This window comes from Chlorocebus sabaeus, chromosome 23, assembly GCF_047675955.1.
Source record: "Chlorocebus sabaeus isolate Y175 chromosome 23, mChlSab1.0.hap1, whole genome shotgun sequence".
Taxonomy (NCBI): Eukaryota; Metazoa; Chordata; class Mammalia; order Primates; family Cercopithecidae; genus Chlorocebus; species Chlorocebus sabaeus.
In genome coordinates, this window is record NC_132926.1 from 50,196,565 (window position 1) to 50,215,502 (window position 18,938).

Below are 18,938 nucleotides of genomic sequence, written 5' to 3' on the forward strand. Positions count from 1 at the left end.
GGATATGGCAGTTAGGAGACAGTTCTATGTTAGAGATAGTGATTTAAAAATCTCTAGTGTTCAAATGGTAGGCATGAAGATAAGAGAATAATGCTGGGAAGTTTACATTTAAAGGAAGGGCAGGGGAAATTATTATAGGAAGTATGGTTGCTGAGTAGATAAATTTCATTTAGTAGGCATTTGATAAATGTTTGCATGACTGAATATAAAAAATGTATCATAGCAAACAAAAATTCCTAATTAAAAAATAACTTTAAAGTCAAAGAATGTTATAACCCATTTTACAGATTGATTTGTCTCTAAACATGCATCTTCTGAAGAGTTATTTCCAAATGTCAGTAATTACATGTATTCAGATGAAATTGTTCCTGTGTCAAGTTTACAGGAAAATGCTTCCAATGAGATGGTATTTTTCAACTTTTCTTTAATTACTTAAAAATCATTGCTTTTGCAATGTTTAACTTCTACAAAAGAATAATGTGTTCTTTTATAGATTGATTTGTCCTCAGTGCAAAAAGCATCTTTTGAAGAACTATTTCCAAATGTCAGCAATTATGTTAATTCAAATGAAATTGTTCCTGTGTCAAGTTTGCAGGAAAATTCTTCAAATGAGGTAGTATTTTCCATTTTTCCTTCAATTACTAAAGGAAATAATTACTGTTACATTAGATACTTTGTATATGAGGTGCTTTAAGAAATCTCTTAACATATCAGAAACATAATTTGCAAATATTTTCTCCTATTCTGCGGGTTGCCTTTTTACACTTTGGTTAGGGTCTTTGATGCACAAAATTTTATATTTTTTATAAAGTACAATTTGTCTATTTTTTCTTTTGTTGCCTATTCCTTTGGTGTCCTGTGCAAGAAATCATAGCCAAATCAAATATCTGAAGCTTTTTGCCTTTCCTTTCCTTTTTTCTTTCTTCCTTCCCTTCCTTCCCTTCCTTCCCTTTCTTTCTTCTTTTCTTTCTTTCTTTGACAGAGTCTCACTCTGTCCTCCATGCTGGAGTGCCAGGGTGCAATCAAGGCTCACAGACTCACTATAGGCTTGACTTCCAGGGTTTAGGTAATTCTCCCACCTCAGCCTCTCGAGTAGCTAGGACTGCAGGTGTACACCACGATGTCTAGCTAATTTTTTGCATTTTTTGTAGAGACAAGGTTTTGTTATGGTGCTCAGGCTATTGCCCTGTATTTTCTTCAAATGTTTTTTTTGTTTGTTTGTTTTAGGTCTTGCATTTAGGTCATTGATCCATTTTGAGTTAATTTTTGTGTATGGTGTTAGGTAAGGGTCCAACTTCATTCTTTTGCATGTAGATATTCAGTTTTCTCAGCATCATTTGTTGAAGAGACCATCCATTCCCCCATTGAATGGTCTAGCCCCCTTGCCAAAAATGATTTAAGCATATATTTGAGGGTTTATCCTTGGGTTGTCTATTCCATTGATCTATATGTCTGTCTTTATGTTAGTACCATATGGCTTTGATTACTGTAGCTTTGTACATTTTGAAATCAAGAAGTAGGAGTCCTCCAACTTTGTTCTTCTTTTAAATTATTGCTTTTACTATTCAGGATCCCTTGAGATTCCATGTGAATTTTAAAATGGGATTTTCTGTTTCTGCAAAAAACATCATTGGGATTTTGATAGAGATTGAATGGAATCTGTAGATCACCCTAGGTAGTAATGGCATCTTAACAGTATTACATCTTCCAATCCATAAACATGGGATGTGTTTTCATTTATTTATGTTTTCTTTAATTTATTTCACCAATGTTTTGTAGTTTTCATTGTGTAGGTCTTTAACTTATTTGGTTAATTCCTAAATATTCTTTTGGATGCTATTATGAATTGAATTGTAATTTCTTTTCTAATTGCTTATTGTTAGTGTGTAGAAGTTCACGTGATTTTTGTGTGTTCACTTGTGTCCTGTTAATTTGCTGAATTTATTTATTCTAATAATTTTTAATTCAATCTTTAGGGTTTTCCACAATGATACCATGTTATCTGTGAACAGAGATAATTTTACTTCTTGCTTTAGAATTTCGATGCCTTTTACTTCTTTTCCTTGCATAATTGCTCTGGCTAGAACTATCAGTAGTATGTTGAAAATGCAGACATCCTTGCCTTTTTCTTCATCTTAGAGGAAAAGCTTTCTGTCTTTCACCATTGAATGTGATGTTTACTGTGAATTTTCATATATGGCTGTATTAGTTCATTTTCACATTGCTATAAAGAAATACCTGAGACTGGGTAATTTATAAAGAAAAGAGGTTTCTTTATATAAAGAAAAGAGGTTGCTTATGGCTCCTCAAGCTGTACAGGAAGCATGATTCTGGCACCTGCTTCTGGAGAGGCCTCAAGAAGCTTCTAATTATGGTGAAAGGCAAAAGGGGAGCAAGGCATCTTACATGACCAGAGCAGGAGGAAGAGAGAAAATGAGGAGGTGCCATACACTTTTAAACAAGATCTCACAATAACTCTCTCACTAGAACAGCAAAAAGGGCATGGTGCTAAACAATTGAGGACCACCCCCATGAAGTACCACTCCCATGATCCAGTCACCTCCCACAAGGGCCCACCTCCAACATTGGGGATTACAATTTAACATGAGATTTGGGCAGGGACACAACTCCAAACCATATCAATGACTTTTATTTTGTTGAAGTAGTTTCCTTCAATTCCTAGTTTATTGTTTTTATCGCAAAATGGTACTGAATTTTGTCAAATGCTTTTTTGGCATCAATGTAGAAGATCACATGTTTTTTCCTTTCATTCTACTATATGTGATATATGACAGTGATTGATTTAAGTCTTGCCAAATTAAGCAGAAACATTGATTGATTTTTGTATGTTGAACCATCCTTGCATTCCAGGAATAAAACCCATTTAGTTGTGGCCTATCATCCTTTTAATATGCTGCTGAATTTGGTTTACTAGTAATTTGTTGAGGATTTTTGCTTCAATGTTCATAATGGATATTGGCCTGTAGTTTTCTTTTCTTGTAGTGTCCAGAAAAGACACTTTGTTTGACTCTGGGTAATGTTCGTCTCAAAGAATGAGTTATGAATCATTCCTTTCTCTTCTTGGAAAGTTCGAGAAGTATTGGTATTAGTTCTTTAAATGTTTGGTAGAATTCACTAGGGAAGCCAACAGAATGAGGGCTTTTCCTTGTTGGGAGTTTTTTCATTAGTGATTCAGTCTTCCCTACTGGTTCTGTAGGTATATTCCAGTTTTCTATTTCTGCGTGATTTAGCATTGAGATGCTTTGTGTTTATAGGTATTTGTTTATTTCATCTAGGTTATGAAATTTGTTGCTATGCAGTTGTTCATAATACTCTCTTTGTAGTTCTTTTTTTGGTAGAATTGGTAGTAATGTCACCACTTTCACTTCCAACTTTAGTAATTTGAGTCTTCTTTCCCTTTTTATTAGTATTTTTTCATTAAAGGTTTGTCAGTTTTGTTGCTGTTTTCAAAGAACCAATTTTTGGTTTGATTGATTTTCTTTATGTTTTTTTCTATTCTCTATTTTGTTTATGTCTGCTCTAATCTTTATTATTTCCATCCTTCTGCTAGGTTTAGCAGAAGGTTTAGTTTGGGTTTAGATTGTTCTTCTTTTCTAGTTCCTTAAGTTGTAAAGTTAGGTTGTTGATTTGAGACATTTCTTGTTTTTCAATTTAAGCATTTATAGCCATAAATTTCCCTCTTAGCACTGCTTTGGCTAAATTCCATAAGTTTGGATATGTTGTGTTTTTGTTTTCATTTGTCTCTAAGTATTTTCTAATTTCCCTTGTGATTTCTACTTTGGCCCATTGGTGTTTAAGAGCATGTTGTTTAATTTTCACAGTTTGTTGAATTTTTCAGTTTTACAAACTCTGTTTTTTTATGACTTCATTACATTTTGGTCAGACAAAATACTTTGTATGATATCTATCTTTTAAAATACATTGAGACTTAATTTATGGCCTGACATATGGTCTATCCTGTAAAATATCCCATGTGCACTTGAGAAGTATATATATGCTGTTATTTGAAAGATTGTTCTGTATATATGTTACGTGTAATTGATTTATTGTATTAAGTCCTCTATTTTCTTATTCTCTTCTTTCTGGTTATTCTATCAATTATTGAGAGGGAGGTATTGAAGTCTTCAACTATTATTGTAGAACTGTCTATTTTTCCCTTGAGTTCTGTCAGTTTTTACTTCATATATTTTGATGGTCTGTCATTCAGTGTATAAATGCTTATAATTGTTATATGTTTTGTTATCTTGAGTCTTTTATTAATATATAATGTTCATCTTTGTCTCTTATAACCTTTTGATTGAAACTTTATCTGATATTATGATAGCTGCCCCTGCTCTCTTTTTTTACTATTTACATGGAGTAGCTTTTCCTATTCTTTCACTTTCAATTTATTTATATCTTTGAATCTAAAGTGAGTCTCTTATAAACAACACATAGCATATGCTTTTTATCTATTTTGCCAATCCCAGTTTTTCTATAGGAGAATTTAATTCATTTATTTAAAATACTTACTGATAAGGACAGACTTATTTTTGTCATTTTGCTCATTGTTTCCTATATGCCTTTATATTTTTTTGTCCTTCACTTTCTACATTACTGTCTTCTTTTGTGGTTAATTGATTTTTTTGTAGTGAAATATTTGAATTTATTTCTTATTTCCTTTTGTGTATATTCTATAGCTATTTTCTTTGTGGTTACCAGAGGGATTACCTTCAGCAGTCTAAAGTTATGGTACTCTAATTTGAATTTATTTAGCAGTCTAGAGTTATCATACTCTAAGTAGAATTTATGGTTGACTTCAATGACATACAAAAACTTTGCCCCTTTACATCTCTGCCCCCACCCCTTTCAGATGATGATGTTAACATTTTTATACATCATGTCCGTTAAAACATAAATTAATTTTTTTTTTTGAGATGGAAACTCACCCTATTACCCAGGCTGGAGTGCAGTGGCACGATCAGGATTCACTGCAACCTCCACCTCCCAGGCTCAAGCAATCCTCCCAGTTTGGCTTCCTGAGTAGGTGGGACTACAGGCATGCACCACCATGTCCAGCTAATTTTTGTATTTTTTTGTAGAGACAGGGTTTTGTCATGTTTGTCAGGCTGGCCTCCAACTCCTGGGCTTAAGCAGTCTGCCTGCAGCTGAGATTACAGGTGTCAGTGACCGTGCCCAGCCAATAATACTTTTAAACACTTTAGTCTTTTAAATTATGAAAATAAAAATGTGAGTTACAAATCAATGTTACAATAATACTAGCTTTTATGCCAATAATTATTTTTAAAATTTATTAGTCTCTTAAATGATATAGAAAACAAGAAGTAGAGTTATAAATTGTTGTTGTAATAATAATAGCTTTTATAATTGCCCCTTCTATTTGCCTTTATTTAGATCTTCATTTCTTCATACAGCTTCAAGCTACTGTCTAGTGTCCTTTCATTTCACATTATAGGACTCCCTTAAGCATTTCTTGCAGGGCAAATCTAGTGGTAACTACTTCCCTCAGCTTTGTTTATCTGGGAATGTCTTAATTTCTCCCTCATTTTTGAAGGACCGTTTTACTGGATGTAGGATATTTGGTTCACAGATATTTTTCTTTTATCACTTTGAATCTGTCAGCCCACTGCCTTCTGGTAGCCAACGTTTCTGATGAGAAATCTGTTGATTATCTTATAAGGATCCCTTGTATGCGACAGGTCACTTCTCTTGCTGCTTTCAGGAGTCTTTCTTTGTCTTTCTTTCTAAAGTTTGATTATAATAAGTGGATGTCTTTCAGTTCATCTTACTTGGAGTTTGTTGAGCTTCTTAGATGTTTATGTCTTTTATCAAATTTGGAAAATTTCACTCATTATTTCTTCTAATATTCTCTCTTCCCCCTTTTCTCATTCTTTTCCTTCTGGGACTTTCACAATATACATGTAGGTCTGCTTGATGGTGTCCCACAGGTCCCTTATACTCTGTTCATTTTTCTTCAATTTTTAAACTTTTTTTCTTCAGACTGAATGAATTTGTTGTCCCGTTTTCAAGTTTATAGATTCTTCTGCCTGCTTAAATATGCCCTTGGATCTTTCTAGTGAATTTTTCCTTTCAGTTATTGTGTTTTTAAGCTCTAGGTTTTTTGGGTTTTTTTTTTTTGCTTCTTTTGAGGTTTTCTCTTTTTATTGATATTTTAATTTTGTTTATACATAGTTTTCTTGACTTTTTTTCACATCTTCCTTTAGTTCTTTGAGCATCTTTTAAAGAGAATTGTTTTAAAGTTTTTGAATAGATATATAATCAGTTCCTTTTTAAAGGCAGTTTCTGCTGATTTTGTTTCCATTTGAATGTACTATACTTTTCTGTTTCTTTTATGCCTTTTGATTTTTTAAAAAAATCTGGATGTTTGAATATAATAATGTAGTAAATGTGGAAATGAGTCTCTCCATCCTTCTTAAACCTTGCTATCTTTTTTTTTTTTTAAAGATGGAATCTCCTCACTCTATCATCCAGGCTGGAGTGCAGTGGTGCCATCTCAGCTCACTGCAAACTCCACCTCCCAGGTTCATGCCATACTCTGGCCTCAGCCTCTGGAGTAGCTGGGACTACAGGTGCCCACCACCATGCCTGGCTAATTTTTTGTGTTTTTAGTAGAGACAGGGTTTCACTGTGTTAGTCAGGATGGTCTCAATCTCCTGACCTCATGATCTGCCTGCCTCAGCCTCCCAAAGTGCTGGGATTACAGGTGTGAGCCACCGCACCTGGCCAACTTTGCCATCTTTTGTAATTGTTTTTGTTTTCATTGTCATAGGCTACTTATGTGCCAAGGATCAGCTTGAGGTGTAAACTTAAGGTCTTCTTAGGTCTTTTCTGAGGTTTGCATATTTCTCTAGACATGCACAGTTACTGTTTAGCTTTCCTTGTATATGCAGTTGTTTTTTAATGTCCAAGTCATTATTGTGTAGCTGCTAAAAGGAGAAAAGAAAAAAATTGAGGAAAAAAGGGTTCTTGCCTATTAAATCTTCAGGTACTGTTCCCAATATTGTGTCAGCATTAGCACTATTTCTGCTAATCTTTTCAGATAGTTCTTTTACTTGCCTCAGATAGTTTCTTCATAAGCATGTACTGATCAGTACTCTATTGCTTACTGAACAGTATGCATATTGCTGGGGTTCTCTCTGTATGTAGCTCTCTCCTCTCTGGTATTCTGCCCTATAAACTCAGTCATTTTGGTTTCCCTAGACACTCAGCTGCATCTCCTCAAGTCAGGCAGTCTCCTGGGTACTGCTTAGTTTTCCCTCTCTGTACTGCAGGCTAGAAATTCTCTCAAGGTGATAAGTTGGGGAAATTGTAAGACTCATATGGTTTGTTTTCCATGTCTTGGAGATACTGTCCTTCAATGTCTGATGTCTGGTGTCTTGCAAACTATTGTTTCATATATTTTTTTCTGATTTATTTTTGTTTTAGGCAAAAGGGTAAATCTGTAATGGTATAGAGTGGCTTTGTGTCCCCTCCCAAATCTCTTGTTGAATTGTAATTCCCAATGTTGGGGGAGGGACCTCATGGGAGGTGATTGGATCATGGGAGTAGTTTCCCTCTTGCTGTTCTTGTGACAGTGAGTGAGTTCTCGCAAGACCTAGTTGTTTGAAAGTGTGTGGCACTTCTCCCTTTTCTCTTTCTCCTGTTACCATGTGAAGATAGGCTTGCTACCACCTCACATTCTGCCATAACCATGTTTCCTGAGGCCTCCCCAGCTGTGCCTCCTGTACAGCCTGTGGAACTGTGAGTCAATTAAACCTCTTCTCTTTATAAACTACCCAGTCTCAGGTAGTTATTTATAGCCATGTGAGAACAGACTAATACAGAAAATTCATATCAGAGAAATGGGGCATTGCTATAAAGATACCTGAAAATATGATAGTAACTTTGGAACTGAGTAATGGGCAGAGATTGAAACAGTTTGGAGGGCTCAGAAGAAGACAGGAACACGAGGGAAGGTTTGGAACTTCTGGAGACTTGTTGAATGGTTTTGACCAAAATGCTGATAGTGATGTGGACAGAGATGGCCAGGCTGATGAGGTCTCAGATGGAGCTGAGGAACTTATTGGGAACTAGAGTAAAGGTTACTCTTGCTATGCTTTAGTAAAGATACTGGCAGCATTGTGCTCCTGCTCTAAAGATCTGTGGAACTTCGAACTTGAGAGAAATAATTTAAGACATCTGGTGGGAGAAATTTTTTTTTTTTTTTTTTTTTTTTTTGAGACGGAGTCTTTGCTCTGTCGCCCAGGCTGGAGTGCAGTGGCACGAACTCAGCTCACTACAAGCTCCGCCTCCCGGGTTTACGCCATTCTCCTGCCTCAGCCTCCCGAGTAGCTGGGACTACAGGCGCCCGCCACCTCGCCCGGCTAGTTTTTTGTATTTTTTTAGTAGAGACGGGGTTTCACCGGGTTAGCCAGGATGGTCTCGATCTCCTGACCTTGTGATCCACCCGTCTCGGCCTCCCAAAGTGCTGGGATTACAGGCGTGAGCCACCGTGCCCGGCCCAAGTGGGAGAAATTTTTAAGCAAAGCATTCAAGATGTGGCTTGGCTGCTTCTAGCAGCCTATGTTTATATGTGTTCACAAAGAGGCGGTCTGAATTGCAACTTACATTTAAACAGGAAGAAGAGAATGAAAATATGGAAAATTTGCAGCCTGACCAGGTGGTAGAAAAGAAAAGCCCATTTTCTGGGGAGAAATTCAAGCCAGGTGCAGAAATTTGTGTAAGTAAAGAGGAGCTGTGTTAATAGCCAAGACAATGGGAAAAATACCTACAGAGAATTTCAGAGACCTTCACAACAGCCCCTCCCATCACAGGCCTGGAGGCCTAGGAAGGAAAAATGGTTTTGTAAGCCAGGCCCAGGGCCTTGCTGCTCTGTGCAGTCTTGGGACATGGTACCCTGCATCTCAGCCACTCCAACTCCATCCATGGCCAAAAGGGGCCAAGGTACAGCTCAAGTTTTTGCTTAAGAGGGTGAGCCCCAAACCTTGGTGGTTTCCACATGACATTGGGCCTGCAGGTGCACAGAAGGCAAGAGCTGAAGTTTGGGAGCTTCTGCCTAGATTTCAGAAGCTGTATGGAATCACCTGGACATCCAGGCAGAAGTCTGCTGCAGGGGCAGAGTCCTCATGGAGAACCTCTACTAGGGCAGTATGGAGGGGAAATGTGGAGTTGGAGCTACCATCATTTGTTAAAGATTACACAAAATAAAAAGATGTTGTAAAGCATGATATCTAAAGCATAAAATGTGGAAAGGTGGAGTAAAAGTATAGAATGTATGTGATTGAAGTTAAGTTGTTATCAGCTTAAAATAGAATGTTCTAACTACAGGATGTTTTATGTGAGCCCTATGGTAACCACAAATAACAAACCTTTAGTAAATACACAAAAGATAAATAGAAAGGAATGAACACACACTATGGCAAAAAAAAAAAAAAAAAAATCAACAAAGCACAATGAAAAACATCAAGAGAAGAAAAAACATATTATCATTGCAATTAATGCATAAAAACCATTGACAAAATCCAAAATTTTTAATGATTAAAAACTCTCAACAAATTAGGTGTAAATGGAATGTACCTCAACACGATAAAGGCCATTAATGATAAGCCCACAACTAATATACTCAATGATAAAAAGCTGAAAGTTTCTTCTAAGATGAACAAGACCTAAGTACCCATTCTTGCTACTTCTATTCAACATAGTACTAGAAGTCCAAGCCAGAGCAATTAGGCAATGAAAAGAAATGAAAAGCATCCACATTGAAAAAGAAGAAGTTGGCTGGGCATGGTGGCTCATGCCTGTAATCCCAGCACTTTGGGAGGCCGAGGCAAGCAGATCACAAGGTCAAGAGATCAAGATCATCCTGGCCAACATGGTGAAACCCTGTCTCTACTAAAAATGCAACAATTAGTTGGGCATGGTGGCATGCGCCTGTAGTCCCAGCTACTGGGGAGGCTGAGGCAGGAGAATTGCTTGAACCTGGGAGGTAGGGGTTGCAGTGAGCCGAGATCGTGCCACTGCACTCCAGCCTGGCAACAGAGCGAGACTCTGTCTCAAAAAAAAAAAAAAGAAGTTAAATTATCTGTGTAGATGACATGATCTCATATGAAAGAAAAACTAAAGACTTCAATGAAAACTGTTAGAACTAATAAACAATATCATATTACAGGATACAAAGTCAATATACAAATATACAAAAATAAGTTGTCTTTTTTCACTAACAATGAGCTTCCAAAAAAGAGATTAAGAAAATAATATCCTTAGGATCAAATACAACCAAGGAGGCAAAAGAGTTATATACTAAAAATTATAAGACATTAATGAAAGAAATTGAAGGCACACATAAATGTAATGACATCCCATTTCATTGATTGGAGGAATTAATATTGTTAAAATGTCCATACGTCAAAGTGATCTACAGATTCATTACAATCATTATCCAGATTCCCATGTAATTTTTCACAGAAGTAGAAAAAACAATCCTAAAATTCATATGGAACCACAAAAAATTTCAAATAGCCAAAGCAATCTTCAGAAACAACAAAGCTGGAGGCATCACACCTCCTAATTTCAAGCTATATTTGAAAACAATAGTAATCTATACCTGTATAACAGAATGGTACTGGCATAGAAACAGACATATACCCCTGCCTGCTTGAATGCACACAAAGGGTACACTCAGACCTGCACCCACTAGTGTCCCACCCCTGTGCTAACACCACCACTAGCAGAACTGTGCACACAGTTGCCAGTGGAAACTTCCCTATCGCTAGAGCTGTGCTGCCTCTACTGCTGCTGCAAATGCCCAGAGGGTGGCAGGTACCCTAGGATCCACTAGCACCCTGTTGTAGCTGATGAGTGTGTGCCCCACCACACTGCTGCTACTGCTGGCACATGAGAATGAGAATGGATCCCACTGCCACCAACCTGTGAAATGCTTTGGCTGGCACCACCCATTGGATTGTAGAGACCAGTAGTCTGGGAGCACCTCCCCCCCCAACTACTCTCACCTAGTGCAGTAGGTTTCTAACCTTGAGGAGCCAGAGAACAAAGTTGGGGCCCAATACAAGTCCCTCAGAGTTAGAGCACGCAGTTCAGGAGCTGGGAGCTGAGCCTTGGCCCCCTAAAATCTCCCACCTTATATCACAATCAAACCTTCAAGGCCATCAAATAAGATAAAAGAAAAAAAACTCATCTGAAGAACAGCAACTTCGAAGACTGAAGGAATATGAACCCACAAAGATGAGAAAGAACCAGCACAAGAAAACTGATAAATCAAAAAGCCAGAGTGCCTTTATTCCTCCAAACAATAGCATTACCTCTCCACAAAGCATTCTGAATGTGGCTGAGGTGGCTGAAATGGCAGAAATAGAATTCAGAATATGGGTAAGAATGAAGATCATTGAGATGCAGGAGTATGCTAAAAGCCAATCCAAGGAAGCTAAGTATCATGGTAAAATGATACAGGAGCTAACAGATAAAAAGCCAGTATAGAAAAGAATGTAATTGACGTGATAGAACTGAGAAACATACTATAAGAATTTCATAATGCAATCACAAGTGTTAATAGCAGAATAGACTAGGCTGAGAAAAGAATCTCAGAGCTTAAGACTGGCTTTCTGAAGTAAGACAGATAAGAATAGAGAAAAAAGAATGAAAAGGAATGAACAAAACCTCCATAGAGAGCAAATCTATGACACATTGGTGTCCTTGATAGAGTAGAATGGAAGCAAGTTGGAAAACATATTTTAGGATATCTTTCACGATAACTTCCCCAAGCTAGCTAGAGAGGCCAACATTTTAATTCAGGAAATGCAGAGAACCTTACTAAGATACTTAACAAGGAAGATCATCCTTGAGATACATAATCATCAGATTCTCCAAAGTTGAAATGAAAGAAAAAAGATTAAAGGCAGCTGGAGAAAAAGGTCAGGTCACCCACAAAGGGAAGCCCATCAGTCTAACAATGAAACTCTCAGCACAAACCCTAAAAGGCAGAAGAGATTGGGGGTCAATATTCTACATTCTTAAGGAAAATAAATTCCAAACAAGAATTTCATATCAGGCCAAACTAAGATTCATAAGTGAAGGAGAAATAATATCTTTTTCAGACAAGCAATTTGTTTTCACCAGAGGGAATTCATCACCAGATGTGACTTGAAGGAGGCAAGCGCTTCTGAAGGAAGCACTAAATATGGAAAGTAAAAGACTGTTACCAGCCACTACAAAAACACACTGAAGTACACAGACCAGTGACACTATAAAGCAACTACACAAACAAGTCTGAATAATAACCAGCTAACAACATGATGACAGGATCAAAGCCATACATTTCAATATGAACTTTGAATGTAAACAGGCTAACTGCCTCAATTAAAAGGCATATAATGGCAATCTGGATAGAGAATCAAGATCCAACAGTATGCTGTTTTTAAGAGACCCATCTCACATGCAATGACATACATAGGCTGCAAACAAAGGGGTGGAGGAAAATCTACCAAGCAAATGGAAAACAGAAAAAAGTGCAGGTTGCAATCCAAGTTTCTGACAAAACAGATGTTAAACCAACAAAGATCAAAAAAAGACAAGGGCATTACATAATGGTAAAGGGTTCAATTCAACAAGAAGATCCAACTATTCTAAATATATATGCACCCAACAGAGGAGCACCCAGATTCATAAGGCAAGTTGTTAGAGACCTTCAAAGAGAAATAGACTTTCACACAATAATAGTGAGAGACTTCAACACCCCATTGACAGTATTAGACAGATCATCCAGGCAAAAAAATAATAAAGATATTCAGGACCTGAACTCAGCACTGGATCAAATGGACCTGATAGGTATCTACAGAATGCTCCACCCCAAAACAACAAAACATACATTCTTCTCATCACTACATGTCACATACTCTAAAATTGATCACATAATCTAAAGTAAAGTACTCCTCAGCAAATGCAAAAGAACTGAAATCATAACAATCATTTGGACTACAGCGCAATTTAAATAGGATTCACGACAAAGAAAATAGTTCAAAACCATACAATTACATGGAAATTGAATAACCTGCTCCTGAATGATGCTTGGGTAAATAATGAAATAAACTCAGAAATCAAGAAGTTCTTTGAAACTAATGAGAACAAAGATAAAACATGCCAGAATCTCGAGGACACAGCTAAGGCAATGTTAAGAGGGAAATTTATAGCACTGAATGAACACATCAAAAGTTAGAAAGATTTCAAATTAACAACTTAACATCACAACTAAAAGACAACCAAGAGGAAACCAACCCCAAAGTTAGCAGAAGACAAGAAACAACCAGAATCAAAGCTGAACTGAAGGAGATTGAGTCATGATAAACCATTCAGAAGATCAACAAATCCAGGGGTTGGTTTTTGGAAAAAAAATACAATGCATAGACTGCTAGCTAGACTAATATAGAGAAAAGAGAGAAGAGCCAAATAAACACAATTAGAAGCAAAAAAAGGGATATTAACACTGGCCCCACAGAAAAGCAAATAACCATCAGATAATATTATGAAAACCTCTATGTACACAAACTAGAAATTCTGGAAGAAATGGATAAATTCCTGTACACACGCACCCTCCCACATACACCTTCCTGAACCAGGAAGAAATTGAATCTCTGAACAGACCAATAATGAGTTCCAAAATTGAATCACTTGGACACAGGAAGGGGAACATCACACACCGGGGCCTGTCATGGGGTGGGATGAGGGGGGAGGGATAGCATTAGGAGATATACCTAATGTAAATGACAAGTTAATGGGTGCAGCACACCAACATGGCACTTGTATACATATATAACAAACCTACACGTTGTGCACATGTACCCTAGAACTTAAAGTTTAAAAAAAAAAATAAAAAATAAAAAATAAAAGCCTTCCAACCAGAAAAAGCCCAGGACCAGGGTTCTCAACTAAATTCTGCCAGAAGTATAAAGAAGATCTAATACCATTTCTACTTAAACTATTCGAAAAATTGAAAATGAAGGACTCCCCTCCAACTTATTCTATGAGGCCAGTATCATTCTTATACCAAAACCTGGCAGAAACACAACAAAAAAAGAAAACTTCAGATCAATATCCTTGATGAACATTGATGCAAAAATCCTCAACAAAATACGGGCAAACTGAATTCTAGCAGCACATGAAAAAGCTAATTCACCACAGTTAAGTAGGCTTTATCCCTGGGATGCAAGGTTGAGTCAGTATACACAAATCAATGTGATTCATCACATAAACAGAACTAAAGACAAAAGCCACGTTATTATCTCAATAGATGCAGAAGAGGTTTTTGATAAAATTCAACACCACTTCATGTTAAAAATTACCAATAAACTAGATATTGAATGAATATACCTCAAAATAAAAAAAGACATCCGAGACAAACCGACAGCCAACATCATACTGAATAGGCAAAAACAGAAGTACTACCCTTGAAAACCAGCACAAGAGAGACAAGAATGCCCTCTCTCACCATTCCTCTTTAATATAGTATTAGGAATCTTGGCCAGAGCAATCAGGTAAGAGAAGGAAATAAAAGGCATAGAAATAGGAAGAGAGGATGTCAAACTATTCGTGTTTGCAGACTACATGATCATATATCTAGAAAACTCCATATTCTTGGCCCAAAAGCTCCTTAAGCTAACAAACAATTTCAGCAAATTCTAAGGATACAAAATCAATATACAAAAATAACTAATATTCCTATACAGCAATTACAGTTAAGCCAAGAACCAAATCAGAAACACAATCCTATTCAGAATTGCCAGAAAAAGAATAAAATACCTAGGAATACAGCTAACTAGGGAGGTGAAAGATCTCAACAAAGAGAACTACAAACCATGGCTGAAAGAAATTAGAGATGATACAAACAAATGGAAAAACATCCCATGCTTATGAATAGAAAGAATCAACATCATTAACATGGCCATACTACCCAAAGCAATTTATAGATCCAATGCTATTCCTATCAAAGTACCAGTGATATTCTTCACAGAACTAGAAGCTATTTTAAAATCTGTATGAAATCTTAAAAGATCCTGAATAGCCAAGGCAATTCTAAGCAAGAAGAAGTATCACACTATCTTCAAACTATGCTACAGGGCCATAGTGACCAAAACAGCATGGTACTGGCACAAATAGACAAAAGGAACAGAATAGAGAGCTCAGAAATAAGGCCACACACCTAAAATCATCTGATCTTGGACGAAGCTGAGAAAAGCAAGCAAAGGAAAAAGGACTCCCTATTCAATAAATGGTGCTTGGATAACTGATTAGCCATATACAGAAGATTGAAAATGAACCCCTTCCTTACACCATGTGTAAAAATCAACTCGAGATGGATTGAAGGCCTAAATGTAAAACCCAAAACTATGAAAATCCTGGAGACATAGGAACAGGCAAAGATTTCATGACAAAGATGCCAAAAGCAATTGCAACAAAGCAAAAATTGACAAGTGGGATCTAATGAAACTAAAGACTTTCTCCACGGCAAAATAAACTATCAATAGAGTAAACAGACAACCTACAGAATGGGAGAAAATCTCCCCAAACTATGCATCTAACAAAGGTCTAATATCCAGCATCTACAAGGAACTGAAACAGATTTTCAAGAAAAAAAAAAAAAACATTAAAAAGTGGGCAAAGGACATGCACAGACACTTTTCAGAAGATGACATACATGTGGCCAACAAGCATATAAAAAAAAGCTCAACATCACTGATGGTTAGAGAAATGCTAATCAAAACCACAATGAGATATCATCTCACACCAGTTAGAATGGCAATTATTAAAAAGTAAAAAAAATAGATGCTGATGAGGTTGTGGAGAAAAAGGAACAGTCATACACTGTTAGTGCGAGTGTAAATTAGTTCAACCATTGTGGAAAGCAGTATGGCAATTCCTCGAACAGCTAAAAACAGAACTACCATTCAACCAAGCAATTTCATTATTGGATATATACCCAAAGGAATATAAATTGTTCTACCATAAAGACACATGCATGTGTGTGTTCACTGCAGCACTGTTCACAATAGCAAAGACATGGAGTCAGCCTAAATGCCCATCAGTGGTAGACTGGACAAAGAAAATGTGGTACATATACACCATGGAATACTGTGCAGCCATAAAAAAGAATGAGATCATGTCTTTTGCAGGAATATGAATGGAGCTGGAGGCCATTATCCTTAGCAACCTAACACAGGAACAGAAAACCAAATATGGCATATTCTCACTTATAAATGAGAGCTAAATGATAAGAACACATGGACACATACAGGGGAACAACACAGGGGCTTTTTAAAGGGTGGAGAGTAGGAGGAGGGAGAGGATCAGGAAAAGTAACTAATGGGTACTAGGCCTAATACCTGGATGACAAAATAATCTGTACAACAAACCCCCATGACACGGGTTTACCTAATAACAAACCTCTACATGTACCCCTGAACTTAAAAGTTAAAAAAAGACAGACATACACACAAATGAAACAGAGCAGAGTGCCCAGAAGTACAGCATATACAAAAATTAACTCAAAATGTATTAAAGACTTAAATGTAAGACCTGAAATCATAATAAAACTCCCAAAACAAAACATAGGGTAAAACCCTCTTGGTGTTGGTCTTAGCAGTGCATTTCTTGGATATGACACCAAAAGCACAGGCAACAAAAGCAAATATAAACATTCTGGACTACATCTAATAAAAAAGCTTAAGTACAACAAAGAAAACAACATGATGAATAGACACCTAGGGAATGTTAGAAAATATTTGCAAACCATATATCTGATAAAGAGTTGCTATTATATATATATGATATCCAAATATCATATATTTGGAGATATATATATGGAACACAAAACTCAATAGCATATATATATACACACACACACACACACATATATATATATATGGAACACAAAACTCAATAGCAAAAAACGAAATAGCTGTATTCAAAATGCTCAAAGGACCTGAATTGCCATTTCTCCAAAAAAAGACATACAAATGGCCAACACTTACATGAAGAGCTCAACATCACTAATCAGGGAAATTCAAATCAAAACTACAATGAGAGATCACCTCATACCTGTTAGAATTGCTTATTTTAAAAACAACAGATTAAAAAGTATAGGCAAGAGTGTAGGGAAATGGAACCCTTATACACTGCTGATGGGAATGTAAATTGGTATCATTATTATGGATAAAAGGATGGGGGTTCCTCAAAAAATTAGAAATATAGGTTCCAGTAATTTCAACTTTGTGTATATATTCAAAGGAAATGAAATCAGTATCTCAAAGAGATATCTGCACTACCATGTTTATTGCAGCAATATTTACAATAGTCAAGATGTGGGAACAACACGAGTGTCCATTGACAGATTAATGGATAAAGAAAATGTGACATACATTTGCCAATCAGCCATTAGAAAAGAAGAAAGGTGACATGTATGAACCTGGATGACAGTATGCTAAGTGAAATAAGCCAGACATAAAATAACAAATACTGTATGATCTCACTTATATGTGGGATCTAAAAATGTCACACTTACAGAAGCAGAGAGTAGAATGGTGGTTGACAGGGGCTGGGGTTGGTGGAAATGGAGAGATGCTGGTCAAAGGGTACAACTTTCAGTTATAAAATGTGTATGTTCTGGGAATCGAATGTACAGCATGGTAACTATAGTTAATAATAGTGAATTGTTTACTTGAAATATAATAAGAGAGCAGATTTGAAATGTTCTTACCATATACAAAAAAGAGAAGCTGTGTGTTGATGGATGTGTTAATTTGATTGTGGTACTTCTTATACAATGTATGTGTATATCATCAAATCATGTACACCTTGAATATATGCAATTTTTATTTGTCAATTGTACCTGAGAAAAGCTGGAAAAAATAAAATGGTTATTATAAATAAAATACAGTGTATACTTAGTACACCTCTCCTTCCAAACCAAAATATAACATATAAAATGGTTTGTTTTAGTATCCACTACCAGTTATCTTTCATCATAGTGCTCTCATTTTTTTAGTTGTTAACTTTTATTTATTTCTTAGGTAGGTAGAGTGTGTATGAAGACAAGGTTTTCATGAAGCATGCAGTGATTTATTTTTGAAGTTTTTATTATCTGAGAATATCTTTGTATAGAAACAAAGGAAAGATAAACATTTTATAAACATTTTCTTCTTAGAACTTGGTAGACATTAATTTATTATTAATTTATTATATTTCAGAGGTTTCTTTGGTTACTGATATGGTTTGGCTGTGTCCCCACCCAAATCTCAACTTGAGTTGTATGTCCCAGAATTCCCATATGTTGTCTGGGAGGGACTCAGTGGGAAGTAATTGAATCATGGGGGCTGGTCTTTGCCATGCTATTATCATGTTAGTGAATAAGCCTCACAAGATCTGATGGGTTTATCAGGGGTTTCCACTTTGGCTTCTTCCTCATTTTCTCTTGCTGCCACCATGTAAGAAGTGCCTTTTGCCTCCTGTCATGATTTTGAGGCCGCCCAAGCCATGTGGAACTGTTAGTCCAATTAAACCAAAAATGTGGAAGCAACTTTGGAACTGGGTATCAGGCAGAGGTTGGAACAGTTTGGAGGGCTCAGAAGAAGACAGGAAAATGCGGGAAAGTTTACAACCTCCTAGAGACTTGTTGAATGGCTTTGACAAAAATGCTGATCGCAATATAAACAATAAGGTCCAGGCTGAAGTGGTCTCAGATGGAGATGAGGAACTTGTTGGGAACTAGAGCAAAGGTGACTCTTGTTATGTTTTAGCAAATTAGCAAGGAGACTGGCAGCATTTTGCCCTTACCCTAGAGATTTATGGAACTATGAACTTGAGAGAGATGATTTAGGGTATCTGGGAGAAGA

General features: G+C 36.5%; 1 protein-coding gene across 2 annotated transcripts in view; it reads left to right on the forward strand.

Annotated features, from left to right (window-relative positions):
* Positions 1–18,938, forward strand: part of MEIKIN (meiotic kinetochore factor) — a 133,093-nt gene that overhangs the window by 88,528 nt on the left and 25,627 nt on the right. For both annotated transcript variants that reach the window (XM_008014346.3, XM_038008250.2), the window contains exon 11: positions 494–613. In XM_008014346.3, coding sequence (XP_008012537.3) covers positions 494–613 — 120 coding nt within the window. The remainder of the gene's footprint in view (positions 1–493; positions 614–18,938) is intronic.